The sequence below is a fragment of the Vanessa atalanta genome, chromosome 30 (assembly GCF_905147765.1).
Source record: "Vanessa atalanta chromosome 30, ilVanAtal1.2, whole genome shotgun sequence".
Classification (NCBI taxonomy): domain Eukaryota; kingdom Metazoa; phylum Arthropoda; class Insecta; order Lepidoptera; family Nymphalidae; genus Vanessa; species Vanessa atalanta.
The window spans coordinates 2221098-2247644 of record NC_061900.1 but is presented as its reverse complement, the minus strand read 5'-3'; the positions used below and the strand labels follow the sequence as shown (position 1 = coordinate 2247644).

Sequence of the window (26547 nt, the reverse complement as noted above, 5' to 3'; positions counted from 1 at the left end):
CTTCAAAGTATAAAAAACTAGCAACCATAATCTATAATTGAGGCATTCGTTGCGCTTGTCTATACGCATCGTTAAACGTATTAGTATAAAATAAAAAAATAATATTTATTTTTTCGTAAATGATCTTAAAAATGCATTATAATAACCATTTTATACAAATTGTTATTAGACCTTTGAGTACCTGTAAAAGTGTGTAGTTACCTTAAGATAATAGAATGGCAATTGTGAAAGAGTATTTATTCACCTGGCAACTGTCGTTTAATATTGTCAAAAAAACTGATTCTTTCCGGTCTTTTAACTCCTCCGTGGCATGGCGGATGGTCTATACCGCCGCTTATAGTGTTTATTTGGAGGAAAAACTTCGCTAAAAAGCGAAATGGTAAGTCAATGTTTTTTAAAAGTGTAAAATCAATCTAAATCATGTTTTTTATAGTGAAAGTTACAAAGTGAGAGTGTAAATACGAGTATCTTGATGTATACGACAAATCCACGTGTTTAGGATAATTTTGTTCGAAATAACTTCAATCAGATGATTTCGTGTGAGTTTTAACGATTAAAAATGGCAACGATAGATATTCTTTATATTATTATCGCCTAATTTCTATACTGATTGGACAAATATTGATATCCACGATGTATTTGCTGCACGCGAATGTATCATTTCCGCCCTTGACAATTGTTTATGCTGAAGGGCTGTAAAAAAGGTACCTTATGGTTTTATACGATTCAATCGTGAATAACGCCAGCTTAAGATCTAATATTCCGTAAAACAGTATAAGAAAATTTGCGAAACATCTAAAAATTTTGAGGTTAGGTCGTGTTCGTTTTTTTGGTTATATTAGTGACATGTTCAACCATTAGCCGTAGGAAACATGAATAGTAAAAAAAATTGGAAATAAATGGTCATTACAGTAAACCGGACATCGTAAGATCCTTAAATCTACCTTCGTGGTATTTGATACGAACACAATGATATATCTATATATCCTAAATATTTACATTAGAAAGTTAATTACTTCAAATATTCTTCAATGTTACGCATAGTCTATAGGTATGATATAAAATAAATACAGACAAATTCACAAGAGCCAATTTTGAAGTTAGTTTAAAATAGAAAACATTTGTCATTTATATTAACACAATTGACAGATTCGAATTGGATATACTTTTGTCTTAACTCTATGTTTATTTATAAAAAAAAAAAAAATGCATTAGACATCTTCAACTGTGATAGTTTTCAACTTAATATAACATACATGTGTTATGATCAATTTCAACAGTTTATTGAACTGTCTTCAGACTGCCTGTACGTGTGAATGGTGGCTCCAATTTCCTTATTTAAAATTAATTGTGTGGGATGTAATATGATGGGCAGTCTCATAATAATTACAGTCACATTGTACTAATCACACTACCAGAATTTGTATCCTAATTTTACTTAATAAATTGTGAATATGCTGATGGTTTTTCAAAATCTACAAGTAATAATCTATTAATCCCCGAACTCTTCCTGGTTGTATGCTACTGCGTCTTCCAGGTACAATTTAGGGGTAAAGTAATGAATTCCTTTAGGAAACATCACTGACAATTATAGTCGTGGTGTGTCGACATATGGAATACATACTTTCATACAAATAAAACTAACTGCTTCCCATCGGTTTTTTTATTAGACATTAGCAGCCTGTAAATTTTCCCACTGCTGGGCTAAAGGCCTCCTCTCCCTTTGAGGAGAAGGTCCCATCGGTTGCAATTGTTAAATATCAAAGGACATTTTTCAAAAGCAATATTAAAAAGAATGAATGGACAGAATGTTTAATTATTTCTTATGTGATTATTTAAAATATTATTTTGTCTTGTCGATAATGTTTTATTGAAAACAATAAACTTTGTTTATGTTTTTTGTTATGGGCATTCCGTAAGCAGTTATTTTATTTGCATGACTGCTGACAAATAAAACAAACAGAGTTTGAGACTATTTGATTGTAATGAGATATGTATCGATTACTTTGATTACAGAGTCTATCAGTTGCCCGGCCGTTAGTGTCGGTGTACACAGAGAAGAGTGAGAAGGTGGCAGATGCCTCCATCCCACTGCCGTTCGTATTCAAGGCACCCATCAGGCCTGACTTGGTCAACGATGTCCACGTGTCAATGTCCAAGAATGCAAGACAGCCATACTGCGTCAGCAAGGAAGCCGGTATGTTATTTCAATGTTTATTAATTGTTTTTGAAGCAGAAAATTTGTTGCATATTTGTCATTTTAAAAAGATTTAAATGAAGTTTGTGACAATTGTGCAATAATAATTTTAAATACAGGAAAGCTACAAAGTTCTTAAAGATTATGAATTGATCAGATCAATTACAATTTACATAAAAAATATTACCCGAAGGCAGATTGCTCTGGGTAAAAATAAGTAACAAGATTAGTCCTAGAAAGAGATATATAGGTTGTGATGATGAGAGGAGATACAAGATTGCCTTTAATAGGAATTATCCTACTCTCTATAGATATAGTTAGATATACTAATATTGTAAATGCTGAAGTAATTCTGTTACCTTTTCGTGCTTAAACTGGTTTGGAATTGGTTTGAGTTCTGGATAAGGACATAGGTCTACTTTTTGGGGGTAAAATGGAGGTGGATGGTGTGTGTGCAGTAGGTAGTTTTATAATTTTCGCGCGGCTTAAGCCGCAGGTTCAACTAGTTATAGAGTATTATTACTAAATACTCTGATCGCACTGTAATGTCCACATTCTTCAACTAATCCGTGTTGTTGCGTGTTACTGCGAATGAGTGCGATATTGACGTGACGATATGGCGTTCTGGGTCTGTTCAGTAACTGGCACGGGTGCAAATATGTCACTACAATGATACACCATTAAAAAGATATGTTTTCATTGAAATAAGATTGTATTTTCTCAGTATTAAAGTTAGATATTTTGACATGGAGGTAGACAAAGAAAACTTGTGCGGTTTCCATTGTCTACCTCCATAAGACTTTCATTATCTTAGTTCTTTTAAAATTCTGCAAACAGATTACACTTTAACAATGTGAATGAGGCCATCGTTCCCACAGGATTATTGAAGTCTTAAAACCTTTCAAAAAATTGGGTAAATCGTAAACTTAATTTAGTTAAACAAGTTGTCGCCTGGAGCTTCGATCGCGTTTTAAGGGTTGATCGTCAAGTTTTAGGTATAAAAAAGTAGCCTATGGTCAATACACAATTTTTTTTAATTTGTTTGTGTGGTTTGGCTGTAAATATGTAACAGAGAGAGAGTTACTTTTGCATTTATAATATGTAATGTAATCTTTTATTGAATCCTTCACTATTTTTATTCCAGGTCACCAAACCAGTGCCGAATCATGGGGTACCGGTCGTGCTGTAGCTCGTATTCCCCGTGTCCGTGGTGGTGGTACCCACAGGTAATTTATCAGACGATAACAGTTACTAATGAAATCAATGTGCTATGTATGGATTTAAATCTAGAGATCAAAAATTGATTAAAATTAAACCAATACTAGATATGATGACAAATTTTTGCAATTGTGTGAATTTAGACACACATGTGTTCACCCAATGGTTAATGTTCGACCGTAATCATTTGAACATTTTAGTAAAACATAATAATTTCTATTCCGGTTTCCATTTTTTATTCTTAACATTGAAGCAACTTGAGATATTTAAAAAGAATCACTCGACGAACTGTACAAGAGATAGTTGCTTCTCCACAGTAGCTTTAAGGAAGAAATGATTTTTGAATGAATGTATGTTTTCCATACTAAACTCGTATCTATTGAAATGTTTTCCATACCAAACTCTCGATAACCATCCCTGTAACCTTACTTGTATTACTCTACGTAATGCAAGGGTCACTACGGCAGGGTACATTATAGCTCCTTTATCGCAGGCATATTGAATTAATCGTTTTTTATGTCTCGACATATGGGAGGATAAATCTATAAAGACTAAACAATTCATTCAGTAACTTGTATCTCTTGAAAGTTGTGTGTCTGTTTTATTTTTATTTCTCGTAGTTATTGACTTAGTGTATTCCAATCACAAGAGGACCGAACCCAAATGAATAATATTTGGCTTGGAACTTTGGATGAAATTAAAGATATAAGTAGTTAATTGAAATAGTGTGGTGTTGTAAATAGAGATATATTAACTATAATGAACTGTTAGTAGTGCATAATATAGCAGAGCTATTATTATATATGTATATGTTTACTCCTTCTTTGATCGGAATCCAGTAAAGGGAAAGTACAGATCAGCAGTTAATAGTGTATGTCGTCTCCAGGTCCGGTCAGGGTGCGTTCGGTAACATGTGTCGCGGTGGACGCATGTTCGCTCCCACCAAGCCGTGGCGCCGCTGGCACCGGTTCGTGAACCTGCGCCAGCGCCGCGCAGCCGCCGCCGCCGCCGTGGCCGCCGCCGGAGTGCCAGCCCTCGTGCAGGCCAGAGGTGAGACCATGCCTTATGTCAGCTAGTGTGTTTTAATTTAAATTTTTTCAAGTAAAACAATTAGAGAGTACACCTTGGCCTTGATTGGGCCGGAGAAGCTTCTATGAACTAATATGATAATTATTATGGATTTCTAATTATTTTCTTCATGTTTTCCTGAAATGAGCTAAACAGGTGTAATAAGCTCATAAATAACTTTGTATTCAACTCGGTACAATCAGATTGTTTTATTATTTGAACTTAAGAATATTGACATTCAATCCCAAATTCATTATTTTTAAATTATCAATTAGCATTCAGATAAGAAGGTAAATGTATCAGCTTAAGTGGTACATAGATAATAAATATAACTATCATTACAGGTCACATTATCGAGAAGGTTCCTGAACTACCTTTGGTAGTCTCCGACAAGGTCCAAGAGATCAACAAGACAAAGCAAGCCGTCATCTTCCTGCGACGCGTCAAGGCCTGGTCTGACGTACTTAAAGTGAGTTATTTATCTAGCAGCATCCTTAGATGTATGCAATTTTTTTAGTTTTTATAAAACATAAATGATTACATAGAGACTTAACTTGTTGGTGGTAGAGGATCTTGTAATACGACCCAGAGAGTACCGCTGCTCGATACATAGTGTAAGTTAGTTTTCACGGAATTAACGCACAAGGAAAACGAAATTTATTTTATATCGATACAAGCGTTGCAGAACTATCGATAGTTTAACACTAATCGATACTAATACAATTACAATTGCGAAAGTAATTCGGCCTTTTAAGCTTTCACGGCCAAACCTCTGAATCGAACTTGATGAAATTTGGTCTAAAGCAAGTTTGAACCCTAACGAAGGACATCTGCCGTGTAACCCCTAAGACGCGAGCGACGTCGCGTGTATATGTATGTATGTATGTATATATATAGAAAAGATAATTGTCAAAACTTCAAAGATTAATATAATAAAATCATTAAAACTTGCTCATTAACATGGAATTTTTTTTTCAGGTATACAAGTCCCAGCGCCTGCGTGCCGGTGTCGGTAAGATGCGTAACAGACGTCGGCTGCAACGCAAGGGACCTCTCATCATCTACAACAAGGATCAGGTATGTGTCGAATGTCTCTTGGGTTAAATGAGGCCACAATTAAATAATAATGTTACCCCCTATATATCTTTCAGCCATTGGAGTATAGTACAAAAAAAATGTATTTATATTGACCATTACAAACCCCTCACTTGCTAAACTCATAATATTATTGTTTTGAGTTATGATTAAATGAGGGTATATTATTAAATCCCTAAGGAAACATTGGACAATGATTATTTTTTGACCAGTGTGTCGACGTGTGGAACACAACTTTACTGAAATTATTTCTTTTAAAAATTTATTACAAATAGCGATGATCTCTTAAATGATTTCGCTGGTATCGCACCGTGCTTTCCAAAACTTTAGCCTTAAGGGCATAAATGTGTCTGCAAACTGAACTACAGTAAACCTGTAAATGTCCCAGTGTTGGGCTAAGGCTTTTCTGCCTTTGAGAAGGTTTGGATAAAAAAAAGTTACTTTAGTAACTGTAATGTCCTCATACTGGGTTAAGGCCGCCTCTCCTTCTGTGGATAAAGTTTGGCTTGCTCCAATGGGGTTGGTGGATATACAAGTGGAAATTATACATAATTTCATTGATATTAGATACAGGTTTCCTCACGATTTTTTCACCATGGAGCATTATAAACAAATAAAAATTTGGGATTGTCAGCTTTATGTGGATTTGTTATACTTATTATCAAACTCATATCTCCCTCTCCAGGGTCTTACTCGCGCCTTCCGCAACATCCCAGGTGTTGAGATGCTCTCCGTCAACAAGTTGAACCTGCTCAAGTTGGCGCCAGGTGGTCACGTTGGTCGTTTCATCATTTGGACGCAGTCCGCCTTCGGCAGGCTCGGTGAGTTGTTACTATCGTAGCTTTAATATTGTCCCGACTTTGTTCAGGTGAAATAAGTGTATATATGTATTTACTCCCCAAACGTAACGCCACTTACTCTATCCAATTTAGTCATCCATCTCAAACAAAACACAAAAAAATCATTAATTTTCGTACAACAGTTTAGGAGTTCAGTTACAAAAGATTTATCTATGTATAAAGATTTAATGATACCGGATTGATTATTTTATCCTCGTGAACTTCAAAGCTGGAAGCGTCAAGTGTTAGGTGATGTTAGAACTCTTGATATTTTCTGTACCCCTGACAATGTGCATGGGAAAATTAATGATCAGTTGAGTTAGTTACTATGTAATAGTGTAACAAATAAACCAATTAACAAATTAACTTTTGGATTTTTATAATAATTTTCTAAAGTTAGTCAATCAGAGATGGAACTTCCTTGAGATATAATTATTATTATTAGGGTATGATTATTAAATACTCTGATCGCACTGTAATGTCCACATTCTTCAACTAATCCGTGTTGTTGCGTGTTACTGCGAATGAGTGCGATATTGACGTGACGATATGGCGTTCTGGGTCTGTTCAGTAACTGGCACGGGTGCAAATATGTCACAACAATTATATAATACATGTTACACATATGCTCCAAATTTATCGTTATTGTACAAGGAATAAGCCCGTCTGGATTGTTACTGCTCATTTTTCATCTATTATACCACCAAACATCAATACTCAGAGTTGTTGTGTTCTGTTTTGAAGAGTAAGCAACCCAGTGTAACTACAGGCACACGACATACCAGTTCCTATCTGCCCTTACACCTTTAGTATGAAATTCAATACAATATATAATGTTTATATCACATGTAAAAATGTAAGTTTTATAATTAGTAGTTAATAATATAAATGTTTGTTATAGATTCCCTCTTCGGTTCATGGAAGACACCATCTAAAGAAAAGAAGAACTTTAACTTGCCTCAACCTAAGATGGCGAACACTGATCTGAGCCGTCTCCTCAAGTCCGATGAGATCAGGAAGGTCCTACGTGCACCTAAGTAAGTTCAATTTTTAAATCTTTTATTCGAAGTAGTATCAAATCTTTAGGTCACAATGGAGATCATTTTATTTACATACTATATTATACTAAAGTGCTCTTAAATGCAAGCATGGAAGAATTAGCACCACGATAAAATTGTTAAAAAATTGTGAATATCGCTAAAACCAACACAAAATTGAGGATATATATTGTATCAGTTTTTTCCCTCGTTTAAGGGGACAGGGCAAGTGTTAGTTACCCCATGTCCTATCCAGTACCCCTTACGTGTATGTAAAATATCTGGATGATCGTTGAGTAGTTACGACGTGAAACTCGCTTTCCTATTTATAAATTTAGTGTTTAGTTAGTATTGTAAATGATGAAATTCTCTTACAGAGCATTGGGTTATGAAAACAACCATGATTACTTATCACGTTGACTTTAACTGAATAAATAATATTTAAATCTTAAAATAATTTATGTCCAAAAGACATTATTTAATGATAAAACTTTTTACAGCAAGCGTGTGGTTCGTGCTTCTCGCAAATTGAACCCACTCACCAACTCGAGGGCCATGCTCCGTCTTAACCCATATGCCGCTGTGCTCAAGAGGAAAGCAGTGCTCGATCAGCAGAGGAAGAACAACCAGAAAGCTTTATCCCTGGCTGAAAAGCGTGGAGTAAGTTTAACTATGTATCTTTTGAGACTTAAAGTGCAGTAAATAGTTTATTAAACTTCTGGTATTAAATGTTTTCCTAAGAAAATGCAAAAGTATTTGTATAACTGTGTTACACTAGCCAAGAGCACACACAGTGGAGGTTTGGAGTTAATCCCGCAATGTTACACTAGTGCAGGTCGATCGAGGCTTAAAATTATCCACTAAATGATGATACTCTCTTTCAGAGCATTGGGTTATGAATAACAATGATTACTCACGTTGACACATACTGATTTTATCCACCAAAAAAAACTCGAGGTCCCAACCGTTTCTCGTTTCTAAATATAATAAATTTCCAGATCAAACTGCCAGCCAGCGACCCCGCGGCGAAGGCGGCCAAGTTACGCCTCAACAGGGCTAAATCTATCAAACTCGCTAATTCCAAGAAGCCCAAGAAGGCGCCGGCTAAGAAGACCGCGCCCCCACCCCCCAAGAAGAAGGCAGAGAAAAAGGCTGCGCCTAAAAAGTGATTGACTAATAAAGTTTATAACTGATTTGGTGTTTCAATCTGTTCCTTTGTCTATTTGTATTTTTTTAATTTGAGGAAAGACCTTTGTGGTCGAGTAGTATGTACACCGGTTTTCATGGATAAGCCACTCCGAGGTCCCGGGTTAGATTTCCGGCCGAGATGATGTAGAAAAAGTTCATTAATATTCTATGATGTCTTGGGTCTGGGTGTATGTGGTACCGTCGTTACTTCTGATATTCCATAACTTGGCTTTAGCTACTTACATTGGGATCAGAGTGATGTATGTGATGTCCAATATATATTTTTTTTAATTTGAGGACAGCTACGAATTTGTATGCTTAGAAGATTTTTTTAGTGTGGCAATAAAGCTCTTCAATCAACCACCCCTACATCGTCAATGCTGCCTTAGGAAGAATATACCACGCCTTGTGCTTGTAGTTACACTGGCTGGCTCACTCCCATTTCTAGTCGGAATATTGGTATTCCTTTTATCGGTAGAATATCTGATGAACGGGTGGTACCTACCCAGACGTAACAGACGACCCGGAAGTAAAATATACCAAAAAATCATTAGATTTTAAAATTCTTAAAGTGTAAGTAAGCGTAACAAAAAATCAAACTGATGGCTTTGAATATTTTAATAATACCTGACCTCAACAAGGAAGGCGGTCTTTGTCCAGCTGTGGGGAACGTTAACAGATTGTCGCCTTGCCTATCAATCTTAAAACCTGAATTTCACTATTACATAGTGGATTAATAACACAATTTATATTTTTAAGCAAAATGGCTTTAAAGTGAGCCATCAGAGCACAAATTTCGCCGGTACTAGATTTGCGGTAGAAATCACGAAAACAAATGCTTATGGGCGTGGATCCATGTCTATGATGCGGCGCCGTTTGCCGTGCAACGGTACGGCACCGCCACCGGCGTCGTGTACCGACACCCCACTCAACACAAAAATTTGGCTTGAGCTTGAAAGAACGGCACGTGCTTCCACTAGTGAAATCGAAAAGTCTAAATCTAAATCGTCCGCCATTTTATGCAAAAAATTACCGCACTATGCAACTGACAACACAATAATAGTGAGCACGTGCTGGTACTCGTTTATTCAAGTAGGTTTTTACAAGCACTTTTGAATCGTGATTTAACAAACTATTTAAAGTAAAGCTACCATCGGTTCGGAATGTAGATTCTACAGAGAAGAACCGGCAAGAAACTCGGTAGTATTTTTTTTTCAACATCTTAAAATACAGTCATGTTAGTTAAATACAAAGTTAAGTTAAGTAAAGTTAATCTTGTATCGAACAATATGCCTTCTCTACTGATATATTTTTTACAATTGACTTGAATCTATGAAACGGCCAAGTTAAAAATGTCTGCGGACATGTCTTTACTGAAACTATCGGAAGCAATCCGGTATAATTTCGTATCTGTATCTAATAGACGTTGAAACCAGTCTTTATAAGCTTGGAGCACCAGATTCGAGGTTTTAACAATGTATTAAAATACTCAATTGCACCACAATATTACGAATGATTGCACTAAAATTGAGTATTTTCGTAGAAACACTGATAATTTGTGTTGGTGATTCCGTTTTCTGAAAAATAATGTTATTTATAAACCTATTTTTTTATTCAACTACACACTCGGAATAAAAAAGCAAGTATATTGGTCAAGATTTCGGTAAAAAAATATTATCAGTTAAACTCAATATCGTCATAGAACATAAAAGTGCAACCGTTCATGCAAAAAAAAAAACACTGTTTCGATACTTAGAGGTTGAAAAGTGATAAGGACCATTTCACATTTAAAAAAAAAACAACAGGATGTTAAAAAAATATTTATTTTATAGAATAAAATATCATTCTTAAGATAACATGCAAATACAATAAATTTATAACACTGAATTTGTCACAGCGACGAGTTACTCGAATTTTATAAAATATATTTTCAAATAAATCACAGCATTGTGTAAATAGTTCATTATTTTGTTGATGTTTCGTGATAAAATTAAAATAATAATTAATTATGTGATAATCAGTAATTGAATGAAAAACTTCATTAGATCAATATTACGAAGATTTTAGTCAAACGATTGAAAAAATAATAATTGAGAAATGGCTTACTTAAAACTAACTAACCATGGGCCAATAGGAGATATTAACCTTCCCTTACGTAGCTATTGCGTGACCTTGGAAACTAAGATGTTACGTCCCTTGTGCCTGTAGTCACACAGATCACACTTCAAACCGGAATAACAACTCATTACTGTTTAGCGGAAGAATACATGATAAAGCCATACGAACGCGTAAAGATCAATTCGCAAATGATTTAAACTTTCACGCACTGAATATTTAAGTCCACATGTTCAAACCATGAAAATTCGTCCTGAAATTATTTATTGGACCGATAGTTTGTTTTCGATTATTATTTTAAGCAGTTGGCTGATATTTGGACCACCAACGCACACTAGTAAAGTATGACGTTCGGCGAGTGTCAAGTGTAGCTGTTAAGGTGATATCAGACGGTTCATTCGAGTGAATGATTCATTCATCTTTCATTCCATGTTCACACGGCTTAGCTAAAAAAGAACATTCATCCGTAGTTTCTTTTAATATGGCGTCGAATGAGGTCGTGTCTCTTGGAATAAGTTTAATTTGTGATCATTTCATTTCACTCTGTGTTCAGGCCGATCCAACGTCGTTGGATCAGTTCACTAATGAATTAATTCGACACTTTTGTTTCACTGTGTTTAGATGTGTCACTTTGAGTGAAAGATGCAAAATAAAACACGAAAATGAACCGTCTGATTCCACCTTTCGCACACCAAGATAGAGTTGGCTCGTTTGATGTACAGTAGAACGCCGATTATCCGAATTAATTGTGACCGGGGCCAAATTTGTCGTAGAACCGATAACCGTTGGGGAAAACGTGTTCTAGAGTGGAGACCGCGTCTCGGCAAACTCACGATCGTCACGGAGTGACGATTTGCGCAAGACGGCTGGCAGGAGCTGGATGCGAGTTGCCGAAGAAAGACCACAGTGGCGTGCATTTGGAGAGGCCTATGTTCAGCAGTGGATGAAAGCTGATGATGATGGGGTCGATTCGGATTATCGAACATTGAAATAATAAAGAAGAACGAAGTGTCAAATAGAATAAACCTTATCAAGTTTGACAAACACAGTTCTCCAACCACAACAGTTGAAATACATCTGGACTCCAGCGAGTTCCGACTTGTTACGACACAAAACAAAAATTACGGTACCGACTCGGATAATCAGCGTTCTACGGTAGTTCTCCTGTAGTGCGACTCGGATTTAGGGGAGGGTAACTGGGGCAACTGCCCTGGGGCCTCCACATCCTCCCACAACAGAGATTCCGGATATCTATAAATTGTCAAAATATAATAATGTTACTAGTAACTGTTTTAAAAGTTACCGATACAAATATATGAATACCTTACCGATTGAAATAAAAATATTCAAATGGACTCATAATATAATTATTATGGCACATCCAGAACTTTAAATCCGACTCTGGGGCTATACTCTCTCTCTCTCTATAGATATACAAATAATCCAAGATTCGTGTTTAGATATTCATTTAAGCCATAATTTTTCCACGACTGGATAACGAAAATATGTAATTTTAAAACAAAAATCGCGATTTATTTTGACGATAGATTAAAAAATAACAAAACATTTATATATATATGTACAATTCATATTCACAATTCTCACATTAGTTAAGCGTAAAATATATACCAGGACCTACAACGAGTCCGCCCCCCAACCCTAACGAACACGATTCTAAATTACCGACATTGGAAGTTCAATATTCGTAACCTTTGTAGTTAACAAACTAACATCACTTGCCAGAGATCGACGTAGCAAATAATACGCAAAACTCTCGCTATGATCCAACGATAGCCCATACGTCGAAAAATGTTCAGGCATTAAAAAGCTACGGTGGAATTGATATACTAACATACATCTCAACGTAGTATAAAACAAAGTCGCTTCCCGTCTATACGTTTAGATTTTAAAGCGGTTTCCATCAATAAACACAGCGTTTCAAGAGGAAGGTTTATATGTATATATGTTTACATGCGTATTACTGTTGAGAAAAGCCGAGAATTTCGACTATTCAAGTACATAGACTCTTATACCTTATGTACCCGTGACTGAGAGCAAGTAATACGTACACTAAAAATAACACCCCCCCTTATCCCCTCCACTGATAGAACTCGGTTACTTATCCCTCCAAGAAATTCATTATTCAAATCACAATTCGTAAAGAATTAATTTTCATTTGTATAAATTCATATTCTCAATGTAAATAATTGTAAAAATATTATTTACATAAAATTTTCGAAGTTTCGACGAATTATTCGTGTGTATATATTGTCTGTGTGTACAATCGTTTCCAGTGGCTGGATCAAAGATGACCAAACTTTGACCTTGAACTGACTATTAGCTAGCGCCGATATACACAGGCATCAGACCCGACGTGCGGGTTTCCTCGCGAAATTCCTCAGCAACGAGATGGACTATAGACAGAATTGCAGCGTGATTTGAGTTACTGTTATTCAGATTGCTTATAAGTACTGTAAATCCTTGAGTCGTCCCGATTTAACGCCGGTGTTTAATCGAGATCTATAGTAGTAATATTTCTCCTCGTGCTGCTCCCGGAGGTGTTGTTTCACGTCCGAGTACTTCCGGAACGGCTTCTTGCACAGCGGACAGTCCGCTTCGTACTTTCTTTCGTTGTGAACCTGTGAACGGATTTTTTTTTCAATTATTTTTTAAACATACTTTTAATATAATATATGGACCTATTAAATGGGCCACGTGATAGTAGGTGGTCACCAACGATCCTAGATATAGTCGCCGTGAGATATATTTACCAAGCCCTGAATCGCCAATGCGTAATTTTAATCTGGGAGTTACGACACAACAATACAAGTATTGCTGTTTGGTGGTAGAGCGTATAATATACTCTACTACCACCAATTCAAGTTCCAGTTTTATTTCGACATCATTAAAATTTAAAAACTTTATTAAGACTAAATTAATTGTAAATCTGTTTATTTGAAAAGAGCAACAATGCGAGTTTCTTGCCGTTTCTTCTCGCTGGAGGCTGCTTTCCGAAACGGTGGTAGTATTTTAATATCGACGATTCAAAAACGCTTCATTGTGAAGTTTACTTGAATAAAATTGACTGATTTGATTTTACAGATATTGACGAATTTGGAAGTGACCAAAAATCTATTTTAATTTAAAATTATAAATCTTTCAATTTTATGAAGTACAATGGTTTACTGTACTTCGACTACTTGTACGATAATAGTTTAAAGGAAGACCAGCCGACTACGCAGGACTTTTTACAGTGCACTAGTGTGCACAAACAGAGGTGTTCTGTCTTCCTCACTCTCACAATCGGATGGAACAGCATAGCCGCCAAGTTCGGGAAGAGTTCAGGCGCACGATCGATGGTTTCACCAGCTTCCTACCCGACTTGGGGTTTGAACCTCGAGATCTTACTATAAGACAATCGAGTCACCATTGTTATATGTCTGAGAATGGAAAGCGGAACGTCAAATCCTAGTCGATTTGGGCGTATTCGGATACGATGGTGGGCAACACTGGGGTGGTTGGCAGCTGACGGTTGCCAAGGGTTGTGAATGGACGGACACGTAGAGCCCATCTACGTCCGACTTCACCGAGTTTCCGAAAAATATACGATGGACGAAGGTCGCCCACATTCCGCCACGTTCCCTTCCTTATATATAATACTAATTACCTAGACATCGGTTGAAGGGTATAGAGTTGACGTGCAGCGCCATCTAGCGGCGACCACGACTTAATGGGTCAATACAATTGACATTGTAGCTGAGGTTAGCGAGGGATTGCTTGGGTAAGGAGGATAGCCCCGCAACCCACACCCTGACTGCAAGGTTTGTATAGGTCACACATTTCATCACCTGCCACATGTGCTCCCACTTCTCCTTCAGCGAGCTGTAGTATAACGAGCACGTGGTACACTTGAACCGGGAACGATTTCTCTTCAAGTGCTTATTGTAACTCGACTGAGTGTAGAACAGTTTGTTGCAGGTGTTGCAGCTGATCGGTTTGACAACTTGATGCATCTGAAATCATAAGATATTATTATTTAACCGTGTACGTGGTAATGTTAGCTGTGAGTGTATAATAGCGTATGACAGAGACCGCATTAGAGGGAATTATTTAAGGGTGAGAGAGAAGGCCGTTGAGCCGAGATGGCCCAGTGGTTACGAACGCGTACATGTTAACAGATGATTTCGGGATCAAACCCAGGCTGGCACCACTGAATTTTCATGTGCTTAATTTGTGTATATAATTCATCTCGTGCTCGGCGGTGAAACCTACACGTGTAATCCACTATTCAACGAAATTCTGCCACATGTGTATTCCACCAACCAGCTGAATTTCTTTCACCGGTTTTTCTCAGGTCAGGGTGTTCCTTTTTCCGAACCGGTGGTAGTGTTTAATTTGACCATCAATAAGAAAATGTAATACTTCTATATTGAATAAAGGAATTTGAGTTTCGAGTTGAGTTTGAGCACTGGAGCAGCGTGGTGGAATATGGTCCAAACCTTCTCCTCAAACAGGGAGGAGGCCGTAGCCCAGCAGTGGGAAATTTACAGGCTGCTAATGTAAATGTAATGTAAAGCGAGAAGGAGGTGTGGGGAACGGTGTTACGACAGATTCAAGTGTAACATTCTCTGTTATTAAAGTAAAATAAATAATTACGTGCCTTCTTCAACCCCTATCCCCACAAATACATCTCTACATAGTATAAAACAAAGTCGCTCCCCGTCTATACGCTTAGATCTTTTAAACTACCCAACGGACTATAATGACGATCAGTCGTATACATTTGTCCTTCCCTCATCAACCGGTGTAAGCCGGTCGTGTAAGTCGTGGTCGAGTAAGCTCACCTTAATATGTTTAATGAGAAACTTCTTGTTGGTGAACTTCTTCTTGCAGATGTCGCAAACGACCACAGACATGTTGTGCACCTTCTTATGTTTGCAGAAGTTGCTCGAGTCGCTGAAGGCTTTGTCGCAAATTTCACACTTGTACACCGGCAGGCAGGCGTGGTCGCGCATGTGGCGCTTGTATCTGAAGCAATACATGTTGCCTTTCGTTTAAAAATAAAATAGCCAAGTCTTATGTTTCGTCGAAGATCACAATTAAAGTAGTAACAACTTTTCATCCTAAATTCAGATGTTATTTTAGATTTGATACGAAATCCCATTTTCAGGAATCAAGTTCACCCCTCCGATGGGGCTCAAAGCTCGCGCGAGGAGCGGCACTCACGCGTCCCCCCGCTGGAAGCCGCGCCCGCACAGCTGGCACGCGAGGCAGCCGCGGCGCGCGCGCTCGGCGAGCGCGTCCCCCAGCAGGTGCTCGATGTAGTGCCGCTTGCAGTCGTTGCGGCGCTCGAAGCGCTTGGCGCACACGGCGCACGTGCGCTGCGGGCCGCCCGCGTCCGCCGACTGCAGCGCCGCTGCAACGAGACACGCGGCAGTCTTAGGTGGAACATCCACGACAGGTGCGGTGCACTGTATGCCCCCGAGAGTGTGATCTCACATACCGCCCCCCTCCCTCTCCTACAAAACTCTTCGTCACGTACCCAAAGAGACAATTAGACTACAATTATTATATTGTAAATTGAAATCTCATAGGCGGGTAAGTGGGCCAGTGAGTGTTCTAGCTGTCTCTTTCTACAGGATGTGTAGAAAGCTAATGTACAGCCAAAAGAGGAGATCGGTCTGACCCGGCAAATTATCGGCCAATACCTATCAGTACTATGTATCAGTGACGGAACGGATCTTAAAACAACCGATTGATCCATACCACCTAGTAGATCACAGCCTTATCAATGATCGCCAGTACAGGTTTCGACCAAAACTGACCGAGCCGGGCGAGCAGAATCTGAAGAGCGATCTTGTTTTGTTGAACTCGATCGCACTTCACTTTACACAACTCATTCCAAAATGGGACTCTGATAATCTTGTCGAGTTTAATGCCAAGAATACGCAGGTATGCTTCCGCAGTGAAAAAGTCACCGTTTTCTCCTCTCTCATCTCTCTGTGGCATTACGGTGGTGATACAAAGCAAAATTACCGTGCTGGGTATTGACGTTCGCTGCGACCTCAACCCGAGGGATTATATCGAGGCTTTTATCAAAACAGCCTCACGAAAATTGGGAACAACAACTGCTCCAGTTGCAGGTGCGGTCTTACGTTGAATATTGCTCGCACCATTGGGATGACTCCGCCAAGTACTTAATGGATACCCTTGGATCGGTTGCAGCGACGTACGGTGTAAAGGTCACAGCACACGTGTTCCTCCTCTAATAACCTGAGTTCCCATAAACAAGCCGTGAAGAGCGCGACTAGTGCAGTTCATTTTTACTGACTGTACTGGCCGACTTCGCATTGGGACTCCTCTATCACTTACCATCATCAGGTGGAGTGGATTCAAATGCCTACCCAGTAAATATAAATAAAATGCAAATTCAAAGTAAATAAAACGCCATAAAACTCACCTAGCATATTCTTCAACAGAGGCTTCTCGTCCATATCAACGTAGTAGACGTTATCCTGGTTAGCGATATCGTGGATTTCCAAGTGGGTCTCCCAGTGCTGGAAGAAGTCGCCCACCCCCATCGTCATTTTACACTTTCTACACTGGTAATTGCAGTCGGTTTCCGCTTTGCTGTCGCGTATCGCGTGTATCATGACGTAGTTGTTCTTGATATGGACATTCACGTGACGGAGGAGAGCCTGTCCGAGGGGGAACTGCTTGAAGCACTTCGGGCAGGCCGAGTCCTCGTAGTTGTGACTCTTGAAGTGCTGCAGGTACTTCATCAGCGTCTGCGACGTCGTGTTGCACTTGGTGCACGTGTATCTGTCCGACACGTTTTTCGGATATTTTACTTCTGTCAGTCTCACGAGAGCCTTTTTTCTTTTCTTGTATTTGCCTCTGGAATTTAATTCGTTTTCGTTAATTTTATATTGTAGTGGTATTTAAGTTCTACTAAAGCGTTATTAAAATATTACTCCTCACCCTTTGAGGAGAAGGTATGGAGCATATTCCATCACACTGCTCCAATGCGAGTTGTTGGAATACACATGTGGCAAAATTTCGTTGAAATTAGACACATGCAGGTTTCCTCACGATGTTTTCCTTCACCACCGAGCACGAGATGAATTATAAACACAAATTAAGCACATGAAAATACAGTGGTGCCTGCTTGGGTTTGGACCCGAAATCATCGGTTAACGTGTACGCGTTCTAACCACTGGGCCATCTCGGCTCTTAAGAGAGGGTATTTCTGTGCCGGTGCGCACAGGGTGACGTCATAACTACGCTGAAGTCGCTCGCTAAACCGTTAACTGTCAAGTCGCTCGCAATAGACAACTTCACACCTTACCTTATTGTACAAAGTTTACTTTAATACAAATTTATGATTCGTGAATGTTTAAATTTGTGTTACAGTAGTGGCAACAAAAATAAGATTTTTTTTTTCTTTTTTAAATGTGTTATGTATTTAAAGGATAAAGATCCGTCAATTAAACCACGAGGCTTACACGCTGATTTAATAGACGACATGCACCAGCCGTGACACAGGCACACGCACACACATAAAAGTCTAATCTAAAGACATAATAGAACGCAATTATTTTTAATTTAACCTATTAAAAAATTTTAAGCTCATGACAAAAAATAAACCGAATTGCCGGCTCTCGGTAGAATCTACTTTCCGGACCGGTAGTGGCTTTACATTTAAATCAACCTGACAAACAATGATTGAAATGCTGGAAATGACTAACTACTTATTTTCTCGCCGGCTCTCGGTAGAATCTACTTTCCGGACCGGTAGTGGCTTTACATTTAAATCAACCTGACAAACAATGATTGAAATGCTGGAAATGACTAACTACTTATTTTCTCGCCGGCTCTCGGTAGAATCTACTTTCCGGACCGGTAGTGGCTTTACATTTAAACCGACTCTTCACACATTTGCATGATTTTTTATCAAATTTGAGATTCGTTTTGATGTTTTAATTACCTTTATCTTATAACGATAGGTCAAATCAAATCAAATCAAAATATACTTTATTCGAGTAGGCCCTTACGTTCTATTTAAAGTAAAGCTACCACCGGAATGTAGATCCTACCGAGAAGAACCGGCAAGAAACTCAGTAGTTACTCTTTTTCAACATCTAAAAATACAGTCATGTTAGTTAAATACAATTATATATGTATGTCATGTCTCCTGCCTGGAAGTCAACAAGCATTAACTCCACGCTTTTTTATCATGAATATAATCTTGTATCGAATAATACGCCTTCTTTACCGAAGTATTTTTTTACAAATGACTTGAATCTATGAAATGGCAATCTATCAAATAACACAAACTGAATTTTAAATCAATACCACACATGTGATTAAGTCTACGCACCACCCACTCATCAGATATACGCCAAATATTTATTGTTTTGTTCCCGTTTGAAGGGTGTGTAGTAAATACAGGCGCAAGAGACGTAACATCTTAGTTCCCAAGGTTGGTTACGCATTGGCGATGTATGGAATAGTTGATATTTCTTACAGCGCCATTGTCTATGGCGGTAGTGACCACTTACCAACAGGTAGCCCATTTGCCAACCTATACCATCAAAAAAATATAACAATAGCACCATAATTCTCAAGGTTAAAGTGACTATTTTTAGGGCCAATGTCTTCAGGTGCTGGTGACGTCACCAATCGACCTATTTCCCCCCTCATTAACATCATCATCATCCTCCTGCCCATATCCCAATTTTACTTGGGATCGGCGCAGCATGTCTTTTTCCATACTTCTCTATCGGACGTCATCTCACAAGTAACATTCTTTCTAACCATATCGTCTTTCACACAATCCATCCATCTTTTCTTGGGTCGTCTCCTACCTCTATATCCATCCACATCCACTCTCAAAATCTTTCCCACAACATGGTCCTCATTCCTCCGCATAACGGCCCATCTCGGTTACCGTTGCCACTTTCAAACTTCCCTACTAACAATAAATATATATACTCACCTAGTTCGCCTAGGTGGTACCTCTTCATAAGTAACAGAATGCTCATTAATATCACAGATCTCTTCAGATTTCATCACAACATCGTCAACCTCGGTCTTGACGATCGTTTCAAAATCAACCAATTCATTGCCAGCCGAATCGTTATCAATCTCCTGTTTAACGACATTCATAGCATCCGGAACTTCAAATTCATCTAGAATTTCGTTCTTTATTTGAATTTCTTCGTTCATATTTGATGTGGCAACACTGTCTCTATTGATTTTCTTCTTGTTCGTATAGGTTTTCTGTGGAAGATTTTTCGTTACAGCGACTATGTTTTTCAGTGTTCGTTGTGTAACGACAGCTGTTTCTGCGGTATCGATGTTCCCTTCACTTGTTTCCCTTTGAGTTTCGTTAATAATTCTTTGTACCGTTGATTTGTCTATGACTGTAACTTTGATACCAAATTCGTCGTCGACATAATCGTTCTGAGCTTCATTATCATGATTTTCATCTATATTAACTGGTCTGTCTGTCATTGTATCTGAAATTAATTAAACGTTGTTTTTTTTAGTTTTACACTAATAATTGGGAAATTGATTTTTGAAGACTATTGTAATTTCTATAGCACGAGCGCTTGCATCTTAATTTGTGTTTATAATTCATCTCGAGCTCGGCGGTGAAGGAAAACATCGTGAGGAAACCTGCTCGTGTCTAATTTCAACGAAATTCTGCCACATGTGTATTCCACCAACTCGCATTCGAGCAGCGGGAAGGAATATGCTCCAAGCCTTCTCCTCAAAGGGAGAGGAAGGCTTAGCTTAGCAGTGGGAAATTTACAGGCTTTTAATGTAAAAAATGTAATGATAACCATTTAAATGAAGGTGGATTGTAGCGAACCAAATTGTTTGGGCTCAATATGAGAAAAAAAAAATAGAAAAATGGGGGTTTGAATACATGAATCATGTTAAAACTTGTGATGTTATAGAGAATAAGATTATTTAATTGTTTAAATAATATTACGACAGACACATTAGTAGGATAGGAAGTTAGTCCGCAAAGAAAATGTTTGTTACATAAATTTTAATATGATATTGATAAGGTTGAGGATTTAGGAAACGATCCGTTCCAAATGCTACTAAGCTGATACTAACTGGGTTGCCATTTTCTAAATTCGATTTACAGATTAAAATATGACGTTTAACAAAAACATCAATCTCATCATTAATTCTTGTATGCTAAGTATTCCAAAAATACTTATAAGAAAAACTGTACCGTTAGCAAAACAAAAACATGGACTTGAAATTATCTTTGTATCTCATTTACTGAAACTATAACAGTAGAGCATCTTTTTAAAAGTAACTTGATACTAATGTTTTTCTGACCAACCTGTAACTGAATATGTGATAAGTGAGTGGTACCTACATAGACGTACTTGTCTACCCTACCACCAAATTAAAAACATTTGGAACAGATTACAAATAGGAAACAAAATAAAAAAAAAAAACAATAAAAACTACAGTTCATTTCAATCGTAATTGTACAAAATCTAATTTTTAAAGTATGTGCCTTCCTGATATATATAAAAGTCAGGGAGGAGAGTTTGAACATTGTCATAGTAGACTACTCCCTTGGCAACTTCTCCATACTAAACTACTACTAAAGTCCCTAAAGGGTCGGCGACATTTTTTTATGCCATTTGGTTGCTTAAAAAATTACGAAAGAATTATTTAATCTATCTATCTAGTATCGAAGAAAACTAATATTTAATTTAAGGGTTGTAACCCAAATTTTCAAAAAGAGGAAGTTGGTTGGTAATTTTGTTCCAAAATTTCAACAAATAATAAATGCATTAATATAAAAAACGACGCCATTTTCAGATTTCACATGGAATCCCCGCGAGACCATTGCCTAACCCCTTGCACAAAACGACTGTAAATGAACTGTACTTATGACGTACCTAGGTAACCTATAAGACCTTGGCAAGCGCTATCAAAGCTTGGCAGTGGAGGCTGCAAATTACCTGGTTCCGTCGCTTCGGTGAGGTCAATGATTTCTTGTCTGTTCAATACTTTTTTTGGCACGATAACCTGAAAATTAAACATATATACAATTTTCCAACCACAACAGGAAAAAAATCAAATAAAAAAAAAAATCGACAGGAAATTGAAGCGATATCATTTGTCGAGAGCTTGTTTAGTCTATGGTATTCACTATGGATTTGCGATAAAATGGCGTTTTGAGGATCCACGAAAGTGGAGATAAGTAGTTAAGTGTAACAGTGTTGTATTATAAATAAATATATATTAATCAAAAACTCTTAGTAGTGCACAATGTAGCTGAGTTATTAGCAAATCACATGAAAAACGTAAATCTATGGTTTGTTTATCTTTTTTCCTACTTCTATTGGAATAGGCTATATATTAGACTGCGAAGCTGCTTTACGCGGCTTACAGCAGAGTCCACTGACAGAAATCGTCACGTAAGGAAAATAGCCTCCCCTACCTCCAGGAGACCTTCCCTCCCTTTCAGATTGTCTCTGCTTCTTTCATTGTCAAGTTATTTTTTGTTATTGTTTTAATTCATACGGGTTTTTGTAATAAGATTGTTATTATTTCATTGTGTCTGTACACATAATATAAAAGAAAACTTCGTTCCAACCGGACACCTGACTTTTTTTTTCGTTTATAAAACATGCAAATGAACCAGGTGACGGTACGTGGTCATCACCGCCCATAGACATTACCAATGCGCCACCAACCTTGAAAACTAAGATTTCACACACTAGCTCACTGACCCTTCACACAACAAGAGGTATTGCTGTTCAGCATTAGAATATATGATGACTGGATGTTACTTAACCAGCCGGACTTGAACAATGAAATAAATCCACCAACCCACATAGGAGCAGCGTGGTAAAACCACAAATCAACCCAAAAAGAATGAGCTGTATTTTTAGCAAGTATCCCTATACTTTTATGTCATTATCCCAATCCGAGACTACTTCTTTGTTAAACTTCATTGCAATCGGCTTAGTAGTTCCGTGTGAAGTTACATCCAAAGCGCAGAGCACAGCCTCAAGACACGTATACATAAACGCGACATCAGAGTCGCCGAGGCTGTACTCTCTCTGATCGAGAGCAGGGCCCGCTGGATTGCAGTAAATAGGATTAAAAGAATTACTTATTACGGATTATGTACACATTATTTAAAAATGAAAAATGTCGGTGTGGGCCACGTCTTCCAAGAAGACGATAAGCTTGAAGTTCAGCGAAGATCTACTGATGTTCAGTAAAAATATTAAACGCCAAAAAATGTATAAAAGTAGAATAAAAAAAAAAAAATGTTCTAAATGTGAAGAATGGTTGATATATCTCACACCCCCACTGTCTATGATCGATGGTGACCACATAGTGTCATGGCCATATATATATCAGTATATACCATAGAAAAAAACACAGATTACTAAATCGCGACCAATGACGTCACGTCAATTCAAGATATAATCTCGCTTGGAATCTATTTGAACTAAAACACCTTACCTTCTCAAAGAAAGGTTTCTCCTCATCAACATCGCTGTGAAATCTATTCTTGTGAGTGGTCAACGAGGAATAGTCAGTGTAATATAATGACTCCTCACAGAAGTTACATTTAAACACCATTTTATAATTACGGGAATGTACTAATAAGTGTTCTGCCTCCATGCACCCTCTCCGCAGTCTTTTTCCACATATCCTGCACAGTACATTATCCTTTGAGTTCAACAAGTGCAAATTAAGAACCCATTTACTCTGAAAATTCTTTCCACAAAACTGACAACTATAAATCATAGGCCTTTGGTTGCATTCGTGGACTCTGTGGTCGTTGTAGCTTACATTGCATTTCTGACATGTTTTTTTCGTCCAATATATAGGCAAGTCTGATCTTACACTGTGCTGGGATTTAAGGTGTTTACGAACTTGTTCTTTAACCCAATGTTTGAACGAACATAACGGACAGCGGTACATCTTGGACGTATCAACACCAGTGTTGTTGAGCAGGAATTTGTATTTCTTACACTCGCTTTCGTGTAAGCTCAACATTTTACACGAATGTACTTTCAATTGGCACCCAATACATTTGTAGTCAACTCCCTGATGAGCTGATACATCTTTACCACACTTCCAACAATCGGATTCAATCGGTACGTTTCTAGGTTTAACGGGTTTATTGTACGCTATTATCTTGAACTCTTGGAAAGAGAATTCTACACCATAATTTAGACTGTCATGCTTCTTCACGTGTTCTCTGAAGTCTGATAAGTGCCACCAACCAATCCCGCAGACATAACAGATGTACATACCAGGGGCATCTCTAAAACGTGGTGCCGCTTCGTACCATATTTTCCACTTCTTCAGATTCAATTGTAACTTTTTGTCTATGTTACTTTCGTCTATATGAGCTTGCCGTCTGCCGAAATCATTCCTCATGTATATTTCAATCATTTTATCGACAATACTTGTAGTTTTCTTGCTTATTACATCGAATACATCTCTTATGACTTCTTCGTTTAATCTGTACTCACAGTTACGATTTGTCGTACTTGTAGTGTCGCTTAAGCTTCTAATTGAATGAATTTTTATATTTAAATCATCTGATAATTGATTATCTTCTACTATTGGTTCGTCAAATTCTTCTACTTCCACTTTAACGGAAAATTCCAGTGGCTTCGATGAAAAATAATTTGGTTCTAGTTTCCTTAGTATTGATTGGGCGTCAATTTTGGCTATTGTCTCCTCGATTTCATTCTGTAATTAGAGAAAGGAAAGATTTTATGAGAACAGTAAAGTGAGATATAGAGCCATCCTTGCTCCAGACTTACTTGGGGTTGGGGCATTGTGCAAGCCCGTCTGGGTAGTTACTACCCTCTCATCAGATATTCTACCGCCAAATAACAGTACTCTGTATTGTTGTGTTCCAGTTAGAAGGGTGAGTGAGCCAGTGTAATCACAGGCACAAGGGACATAACATCATAGCTCCCAAGGTTGGTGGCGCATAGGTGATGTAAGCAATGGTTAATATTTCTTACAGCGCCTTTGTCTATGGGCGGTGGTGACCACTTACCATCAGGTGGCTCATATGCTCATCAGACAACCATGCCATAAAAAAAAAGACAGTTTGTTTCGAATCGAAGAATCGAAGAAGAGCAAAGTATGGAGAGCCTTATTACTTGGAAAGTTCGATTTAATACTTAGATATTATAGAGTTTACCTGGAAGATTCTTTACCCTACCTAATTGTTAATTGTAAATAAACAGAAAAATATTTCGAGAATGTGATATAATCTAACATCTATTTATCCTAAGCATTTATTTATATAAACAGTTGATGGAAACATGGTATTAACCAAATGATGTTAAAGGTTAGTAATATTTTGTAATGACCCTCGTCACCTACAACTTGTAAACAAGTCCAAAATAATATTTATTCAAGTGTTTACTAAATAGGTGTTCTTTGACACATAATTATAATTGAGAACATTATTCAATATTAGACAAAATTGCCCTATTTTATTAGAGAATTAATAAATTAATAATTCACCCCCTAATTAAGCTTAAAGCTTGTGCTAGGAATAGGCAGGGCACCTATCACTTTTAACACTTGCTAGACAGAAATAATCTAGAAAATGTAATATTCCCAACATATCATCTATGATTACACTGAATGTATTACTAGCAGTGAAACATAAGTTTATACTTATATTTTATTTAGCAAAAGGCTGTTAGATTACTTCTTGGGGTTGTTAAGCATTTTTTCATGAGTTACAGACTGTGCAGTCGATAGCACAAGTAATAAATTGTGCACCACCCTTGTGCATATTACCGAATACACACTGATTTTTTTTTTTTTGTAAAACTGAAGATTTTTATTTTATCTGAAGCTTAAATTAAGAGAATAAATAGATTTATGTTTTATGATACAGTATATAACCTGTTCTATATATGTTTATTGTATATTTATCAATTATAAAGTTGTGTGGTCAATTTTTTTTAATTATTACTAATAATTGCAAATATGTAAAATATTCAAGCATCCATATTGATAAATATTTATCAAGTTATTTAAAAATCATTTATTTAGTAAACATATCGTAGATATGTTAGTATAAACAATAATAATGTTGTTTATTTTAATTTGTTTTCATTTTTGGTTATCAGTAATTCGAGTCTACCCGCATTAAGTAAAATAAAATTATAAAAACATTAAAGTTTGCCTCATATAGTAAACATTTTAATACGATTCCTTATAATTGTAGTCTTATTTTAAAAGTGTAATTAATATTATTTATATTCACTGCATATTTCGTAATAAAACTGACAAAATGGTGGCCTACCTGCATTTGGGCGATATTTTCATCGTCTGAGTCCAAATATTCCCGCGGCACTAGTTTTGATTTTCTACATCTTTTTTTACTTCTCTCCTCCATTTTTCCGTTTTGCTATTTCATAATAGTTAAATTAACATCAAAATATAATCGCCACATACGTTTTAAAGTTTGTTTAACAGAAGGAAACAATTAAAACTTAAAATCTACTCCACGAGCTATCAACTTTGTCAAGTATAATGCTACCAATTTAGTTGTAGCAGTTGTTTCGTAAATAATTCCCTTAATGTTGTTTGTTAGTTCATTTTAACGAACAAAATAGAACATGTGATATCAACACTGATACCATTACAATTTTGTCGGTTTAATCTTCATTCTTCACGCGAGTCGGGTAGTTCGTGAGAATGTTAGATTCGTTCGAAAACTTTTGTTAAATGATTATTATTTAAC

At 37.2% G+C, this 26547-nt stretch overlaps 2 protein-coding genes across 3 annotated transcripts; one reads left to right on the top strand and one right to left on the bottom strand.

The window, feature by feature from the left end:
- Window positions 1-248: 248 nt before the first annotated feature.
- On the top strand, window positions 249-8647 carry LOC125075353 (60S ribosomal protein L4). The gene is made up of 10 exons (XM_047687085.1): window positions 249-379; window positions 2017-2197; window positions 3342-3423; window positions 4302-4465; window positions 4828-4952; window positions 5462-5560; window positions 6264-6399; window positions 7319-7454; window positions 7955-8114; window positions 8453-8647. The coding sequence occupies exons 1-10, from the start codon at window positions 377-379 to the stop codon at window positions 8621-8623; spliced, it is 1257 nt and encodes a 418-aa protein (XP_047543041.1). The 5' UTR covers window positions 249-376; the 3' UTR covers window positions 8624-8647.
- Window positions 8648-12450: 3803 nt separating this feature from the next.
- Window positions 12451-26343, bottom strand: LOC125075352 (zinc finger protein Xfin-like). Of its 2 annotated transcripts, none has more exons than XM_047687082.1 (9): window positions 26107-26343; window positions 23277-24521; window positions 21695-21824; window positions 19756-20278; window positions 17218-17654; window positions 15984-16173; window positions 15602-15785; window positions 14606-14770; window positions 12451-13396 (listed from the first exon to the last, which is right to left on the bottom strand). In XM_047687082.1, exons 1-9 carry the CDS (start codon window positions 26197-26199, stop codon window positions 13220-13222), a joined length of 3144 nt encoding a protein of 1047 aa, XP_047543038.1. In that variant the 5' UTR covers window positions 26200-26343; the 3' UTR covers window positions 12451-13219. The 2 variants fall into 2 exon arrangements, with proteins under 2 accessions (XP_047543038.1, XP_047543040.1); XM_047687084.1 differs by having other exon boundaries at window positions 21758-21824.
- Window positions 26344-26547: the final 204 nt, after the last annotated feature.

Bases quoted from the DNA above. Each gene is read 5' to 3' on its own strand.
- LOC125075353 (XM_047687085.1), top strand. The intron at 3,424-4,301 runs GTAATTTATCAG...TGTCGTCTCCAG, and splicing joins CGTGGTGGTGGTACCCACAG to GTCCGGTCAGGGTGCGTTCG. The intron at 5,561-6,263 runs GTATGTGTCGAA...CTCCCTCTCCAG, and splicing joins TCATCTACAACAAGGATCAG to GGTCTTACTCGCGCCTTCCG.
- LOC125075352 (XM_047687082.1), bottom strand. From the start codon at position 26,199: ATGGAGGAGAGAAGTAAAAAAAGATGTAGAAAATCAAAACTAGTGCCG. The intron at 21,825-23,276 runs GTAAGGTGTTTT...TTTAATTTTCAG, and splicing joins AGAAACCTTTCTTTGAGAAG to GTTATCGTGCCAAAAAAAGT. The intron at 13,397-14,605 runs GTGATGAAATGT...ATCCGTTCACAG, and splicing joins AGTGGGAGCACATGTGGCAG to GTTCACAACGAAAGAAAGTA.